The sequence below is a fragment of the Poecilia reticulata genome, linkage group LG4 (genome assembly GCF_000633615.1).
Source record: "Poecilia reticulata strain Guanapo linkage group LG4, Guppy_female_1.0+MT, whole genome shotgun sequence".
NCBI classification, from domain to species: domain Eukaryota; kingdom Metazoa; phylum Chordata; class Actinopteri; order Cyprinodontiformes; family Poeciliidae; genus Poecilia; species Poecilia reticulata.
Genome location: NC_024334.1, coordinates 28,442,705 through 28,449,597, shown reverse-complemented (window position 1 = coordinate 28,449,597; position 6,893 = coordinate 28,442,705). Strand labels below are relative to the sequence as shown.

Here is a 6,893-nt window from a genome sequence, read left to right as displayed (position 1 = left end):
CCATTTTTTTTAAAAAAAAACAAACCAGTTATGTCCCAGTTCATAATGTCTTCCACTGCTTAGAGAGGAGAGTCTTGTATCCTGTTTATATACTGTTTCTGTCTGTAGGTTAGTTATTTCTWGGGTATAAATGTTTTCTTTCATTGATGTTGTTCTTTTTTTTCTTAGTAGTACAATATGTACTGCATTCTGTCTTGTGAATTGTATAGTGAGGTGTTTTGTTTTTTGTGTTTATTTATCTTAGAACAATGGATATAGCACAATAAAATTCTCAAAATTCAAAGAATTTTCAAAGAAAGAAAATTCTCTCCATTTACAAAAGTGTAGAACTGGAAAAAGAAAAACAGGAATTGACGGGAGAAATTAATCTCAGCCTTATTTTTAGGATGCATTAAAAAAAAGACAGAAAAAACAAACCTGCAACACTGGATTAGTAAAAGACTGATGCTTCCTAAATTACTTCCCACTCTGTCTTATTCACATCACTCCAAATCCAATCAAATGCCTCAGCCCTGCCTTCATTTATAGACGGGCACTGCTGCTTAACAATGTCCGTGTGGAGAATGGCGTCTTTGTGAATGCTAGAGGTGATCTCTTTGGAAAAACTACAGGAATTTCAAACACCCTAAAGATTTTAAATTCCCCATTTGCAAGCTTAAGAATTCCTACAGCCGCACAATGCTGATAAAATCACATTTTGTTCATTTGACAGGGTGCAAAGCTCCCCTCGGTTGCCTCTTTGGTGGAATTTAATCCTATTTACCCTCAACATTGTATCCCTTTGTCCCTGTTTGACATTTRGAATGAGTGAWTTGGTTGTTATTTTTGGTGCCACCTACTGAATTTAAGCTGTAGTACAACTGAGCAGGAGCAGGACTGTAGTGGTGCACAAGTGCTGCATGCATGCACTCATACAGCGACTCTCTAGGTAGGTTAGTGGGATAGAAAGCTCTTCATCCGACCTCCTCTACACCCACAGAAAAGGGAAAGAGATCGGAGTGATATTCAGCACCTGAGAGGAAGTGGGACAAATGTGAAGAGGGAGGTGCGTGCCTCCAGTTGGCGTCAGACAGCGTGACTGCCACAAAGAGATCTGTTTTGACTAGATTCCCCAACCCTTAGTCCTTCAGACCTGTGACATTTAATCTCACTAGGAACTCATTTACTCCGTTCACTGGGCAACAACATTCCTCAGATTAACAACAAGCCTGCCCCTGCGYCGCAGCCCCGCGGAGCCACATGCACCTATCCAGCCGGACAAACTGCACCCCTGTGTGATAAATAATCTATTTATTTTTCCATTCTGAAGCAACAGCACAGGTGGCAGAACCGCAGAGGTGGGAAGAAAWTTCCCAGGGTTTGTTTACGGTTAAAATCCGTCAATTTTATGGGACGTGCTTTATTAGGGGGATATTTGTTATGCAAAGATGGCAGAACTTTGTGTGTCTTCCTGACTGAAGATAAATATTTTTGCAGTGAATAAATAATGTACATTACACAGACTCCAGTGTGACTCTAAAACAGATGGTTTCACTGAATCTGATATAAAATCAATTTGTTGTATCAGAAAACAGTTGCTTATCATCCTTCTGATTAAATGTTTGTTTCAGAAAAATTTGAATTTTCCCATCTGAGGCTTTGGCGTTGTTATGTGTTGCAAATTTCCCAGGACACAGCTTTATTAGGAATATTACTGTTGACAATAACTATCCTCTAAGAAAAACCAGATTAGTCTAGTAAGCTAAAGGTATTCCAAATAAAGTAATCTCATTGCAACTGCATTCTTTTGGTAATATCATCACTAGACTTAGAGCCTTTCTGTCTAAAATCTGAGCAGCAGCTAACCAGATTTTTATTCTGTCACTGGAATGTTTATTTTGATCAACTAAAAATGTAACATTTAAAGTCCTTTATATTTTATGCCAAATGGAATTTCCTTAAAGTGTCACTGACAACATAAAACCACTTACATAAATTAAAAAGGAAGAACTGCTGTACACAGAAGCTTTGGATAAGCTAAAAAAAAAGCGAGCAACAAAATGAAGTCTGAAAACTGTACGTTGATTGTTACTGCTCAAAATTGCAGAATATTTTGATGTCAACCACAGAAAAATTGCAGAAATGTAGTTTTCTGTACATTTCTGCAGAAAACTACAAATCCCACTGCGGCTTGTGCATTTTCTGCTGCAAAAACCAAGAACCTACAAAACATGTWYAGAAAAACTGTTGAAGAGAAGTGAAAACTTTTGGTCAATGCAAAAGTCCCATTTAAAAAAAGTCCCAGCTAAGCAGCATTAGAAATTAATGCATTAACACAGTTTTAACACAGTTTTAACCTTACAGTTTTGCTTACAAAGCTAAACTGTAAGGTTGCAGCAGTTTATAAGCTAGTGAGCTAAAAAACTCAAGTTAGCTGAAATGTTAATGATAGCTCCATTCAATACGTAAGATCTAAAATTAGCTAAATCGTTAAGCTACCTAACATACTAATAGCATGTTGACCTAACATACCCCATGCACTATGAAAAACCCACGTAAAAACTGAAATTAGCTAAAATGGTTATGCTGGCAGGCATTAATTTTGTCAATAACATGTGGGCAAAGCTTCCAGATAAGTTAAAAATGTAGGTAACTTGATCTAAATCTGACTAAATGAGGGATCTCTGCATCCATCTGGGGCCTAATTGAGTTTTTGTGGCAACACTACAGTTGGAGAATTATTTGGTCAGGCATGTGATGCAGGTGGACACCGTTTTAAAAGGCTCACAGGGTGCAATTTGTATTGACAAACTTCAATCTTCAAAAAGAAGTCTAGAAATTATTACTTGTTTTACTCTCATTTTAAGTTTAATAAATAAAAACCTGAGTGTTTTGTTAAAGTAATGCACGTTAATGTGCCGTTAATCAAGGTTTTTTAAAATTATTATTAATTTTGAATATTCAATGCAGGTGAAGGATATATTGTACATTTATATTAGAATAAATTTAATCAACTTCAATTGAACTGGAACCAAATAGGATTCCATGTATGCTGGAAATGGACCCGCTAATCTTAAAAAGTGCCTTAATGTGAATTGGAGCTATACAGATAAACTGACATGTAGAGCATTGGTTTAAAACAGGACAAATGAGAAGTAATTGTTTTAAAATAGAATATAACAGATATATAATTTATTATTTCACAGTGAGGAAATTCAGGTGTCACACTAGTTAAAGGTAAAGTCACATGAAGGTAAAAAAAAAAAAAACAACCAAAACATAAAAATAAAGAAAAGAGAGAAGAGACTGTTCACTAAAGGCACATTTACCAAAAGCATTATTTCTTCTCTATTTACTTCTTCTCTAAAAATGGTTTTGAGACATTTCATTGCTATTAAGATAGACCTTCCAATCCTAAAATTGTGTGTTTGTTTGTATTAACATGTARCTACGCTCCAGTTTGTAGACGGTGTTATTCCGGTGACAGGGGTGCTCTTGTTGTGTTGTTTCCTGCCCACCTGGCGGACAGACAGTCGGTCCGGATCCAGGCTGTGCTGSAGGAGGAGGCGGAGGAAGAGAAGGCGGACTTGTCTCTCCGTGTTTTCCCGCAGACCGCGGCCCAGCTGAGGTGACTGGCAGGACTTGTTTACTGGTGGAGAGGCTCGCAGAAAGAGAGACGGAAACGGGGAACCTGAGGGAAAGCGAGCTCCAAACGCAACGGGAATCCAAGTTTTTCCACTTGCCCCCGTATTTTTGAGTCTTTTTACTCGGATTTACCTCCTATTTTGTGGACTCTCTGACACGGGATATTCATTTAGTGTGTTTGTGCGCTTTTTAAAATTATCTCCAACTCTACCGCCGACGCCGAAACCTCGTTTGTTTTGGATTAGCCAGCTAACGTTAGCTACCCCCCCTCCATCGTTGAGAGGAAAAAAAAAAAGCATCGGAGCGGCGTGGTGGAGACTTTCCTCACTTCACTGGGCTAAACAAGGACATTTTCCTGTCTTGTTTTCCTCCACTTCAGTCTTCAAGGTTTCTGATTAAAAAGGTGACGCTCGTCTCGTCTGCTCCGTTTCCCCCCAGTTTGGTGTTTTTTTATGGGTGTTATTCGTTTGCGGCGCGGTGGTCAGCGGGGGTGAAGGAGTTCAGAGGAAGGTCGTAGTGTTGGGGAGAGAGAGAGAGAGAGAGAAAGAGAGAGAGAGGGGGGGAACTGCACGTTTTTCCTGCTGGGAGTTTCCTGGGATGTACCTCCATTGGTCTTAAAACGGGAGAGGACGAGAAGGAAGAAGCTGCAGCGGTGATCCTGAAGACTTTTAACTTCAGCTGGAAAATACTCCCTGTTACCTCAGTGGAAGATACACASGACAGTGGACCAAATTAGGGCACCTCCAAACTAAGGGATAATTAAAAAATTTCCTGTATTTATTGGAGCATCAACATCAAACAGATGAACGGGGACTGTCGCCTTCACTTATGGAAAATGATTTTCACTCGCACATGTGTTACCAGAACCCAAGATCACATAATTTAGTTGTCTCTTTACGCATATATACCAGGGCGCACATCAAAAACTTGCCTGAGGAGGAAAAATAACTTGATATCTGCTCTAATATAAACACCCCCCYRCCCBCCCCGAGGATTGGAGTTTCATTAAAACCTTCAGAGGGAGAGAGAGCACAACTTCAATCAAAATGAGGTGGTTGACGCTGAAGCTGCGAGCACAATTGGTGTTTTTCATCCTCTGTACCTGTGTTATATGCCAGTGTGGGCTAATAAACGGTGAAAGTAAGTATAATAATTATTGTTATATAATTCAAAGCTATGTCGCAGGTGTCATTGTGAATTATTTTGTAAACACAAAAATGTTTAAAATCTTGCTTTTTTTTTTTCCAGAGAAACCTAACGGTGTGAATATTTAGAGATAAATTTAACATAGCCCCTTTTAGTACCACTGAATAAATTATTTTGTTTTTCTTTTCTTGTCACGAGACCCTCGCCTACGGTTTCGCGCATGCCCAGACTCTTCGCACGTCTCTTAATTGTTGCAGCTGGTTAATTTCAACTGCTGCGGCTGCGTAATAATAATTGATAATCTCCCGTTATGCTGTGGGGGATTATTATCCGAAAACCCCCTCAGCCGCCCCGGGTGTGTTTTTGGCGGCCTGAGCTCGTAGCTCCGACCCCAGGGTCGGATTAGTCGCTGCTGCTGGACCGGGGTGGTCTGCGGCAGCGAGCCCAAACTGGGAACAGCAGGATTGATTAGTAGCCCCGTGAGCAGCAGCGAGGCCTCTCATGGCGACGCTAGACATCGGTGGATAGGGCAGGGCGTTGTGCCATACACTCAAAACGACACTCCTTTACATTTGTTTTTATATAGGGCCTATTATTCTTTACTCTGAATTGAAACTAAATATGCTTAAGATGTGTATAAACTTCCCAAATTATGTATACCTCTGGCAGATTTTAGTTTTGAAATATTTTCTTTCAGCTCATGATTGCTGCTAGTAATAGAACAATGTAACAACGTCTATTTTTATGCTGTTTTATTGCAAATTCTATATTGAAAGTTGTATTTATACCTTTCTCTATTTTCAGTGGAAAAGGTCAACTTTACATGTACCCATTGGCATTTTGATTGGCTGTCCTTGGTGATAACKTCCAAGTTTTTGAGTTTGGAAAGCCTCCTTGTCATCACCCTAATYTTTATCTCCCTCTATAGATTCTGTCAGATTCAAGCGGGGACTCTGTCTGAATCACTCCGTAATGCCAATATTACTTCCAGTTAGAAGAATCATATTGGTAAAATGAAACTGAAATTTAATTAATTTCATCCTTTTCCGTTTTGATATCACACATCTGTCATACTCTGTTGTAGAAATAGACTGCAACAGGATACACTTCAGAAAATAATGGTAAATTTGACAAGATGTTTAGTCATACAACAAAACATTTTTAAAGTTTGAAGCACTTGTGTTGTGTACATACATCAGAGCAGAGGAACAGAGTTTAATTTCTATTTGCAAAATAATAAACTAATCATTAATTCACTTGCAGTGAAAAGAAAATTGATTGTTTTGCATCTGAAGTGTGCGATAATAAGTCTTATACATTTTGACCAGCTGGTTTGGTTTCTGTCCCTGATTTCTGCAGGTTTTGTAGATTTGTAGTAACCGAGATGCTGAAGCTCATGGGAGTCATGATGAAAATCAAGGGTGATAAAAATGATATTTTGGTAATATCATCATCAACCTTTGAGCATTCCTGTCTAAAATTGTATCGGTGGCTGAAAGGATTTTTATTCTAGATTGCTGAAATGTTCATTTTGATCAACTAAAAATGAAACTGCATTTAAAGGGCCWTTGCATTTTATGCCAAATGAGCTTTCCATAAAGCCACACACATGCGGCTTTGCTGCAGCTTGAATGTAAACAAATTATCCACTGACACTAAGAAGTCTCTTCATAGGTGGTGGGATTAACCCTCGCTGCTCTTTACCTCCAGATCACGGGGTAGTAAAGGCTTCTTCCTCTCTGGAGGACGTCTCTGCTGCGCGTTGTTGTTGTTTTTTTATTAATGAGCCGAGGTTTTACATAAATGATCTTACAGAGCGCAAATTAAACAGCCCTGTGACTGWGTGAGATAATAGTCCAATTTCAGATTGCTTAATGACCTTGTTTTAGAAAATTCAGGGTGAACATTTTCAGCTGCTCAGATCTAACACAGGAAGCMGAAATATGAGTTATTGCCACGTGAGGAAACTGATTATTTTTTCCTTGACTTTTGTGACATGATGTATAATCGCATGCAAGTGATTTCCTCCTTCGGATTTTTGTGTGTGTAAATTTAAAGTTAAGTTGTTCAGACAAAATTTTTGAGTGTTTGGAGATTAATAAACATTTTCATTGTTTGTCAGG

At 38.8% G+C, this 6,893-nt stretch overlaps 1 protein-coding gene across 1 annotated transcript in view; it reads left to right on the top strand.

Moving 5' to 3' along the window:
* The first annotated feature begins 3,324 nt into the window (after window positions 1-3,324).
* The window catches only part of insrb (insulin receptor b), an 88,627-nt gene continuing 85,058 nt past the window's right edge, over window positions 3,325-6,893 (top strand). The window contains exon 1 of the mRNA XM_008408112.2: window positions 3,325-4,764. Within this exon, the coding sequence (XP_008406334.1) occupies window positions 4,671-4,764 (94 nt within the window). The 5' untranslated portion in view covers window positions 3,325-4,670. The remainder of the gene's footprint in view (window positions 4,765-6,893) is intronic.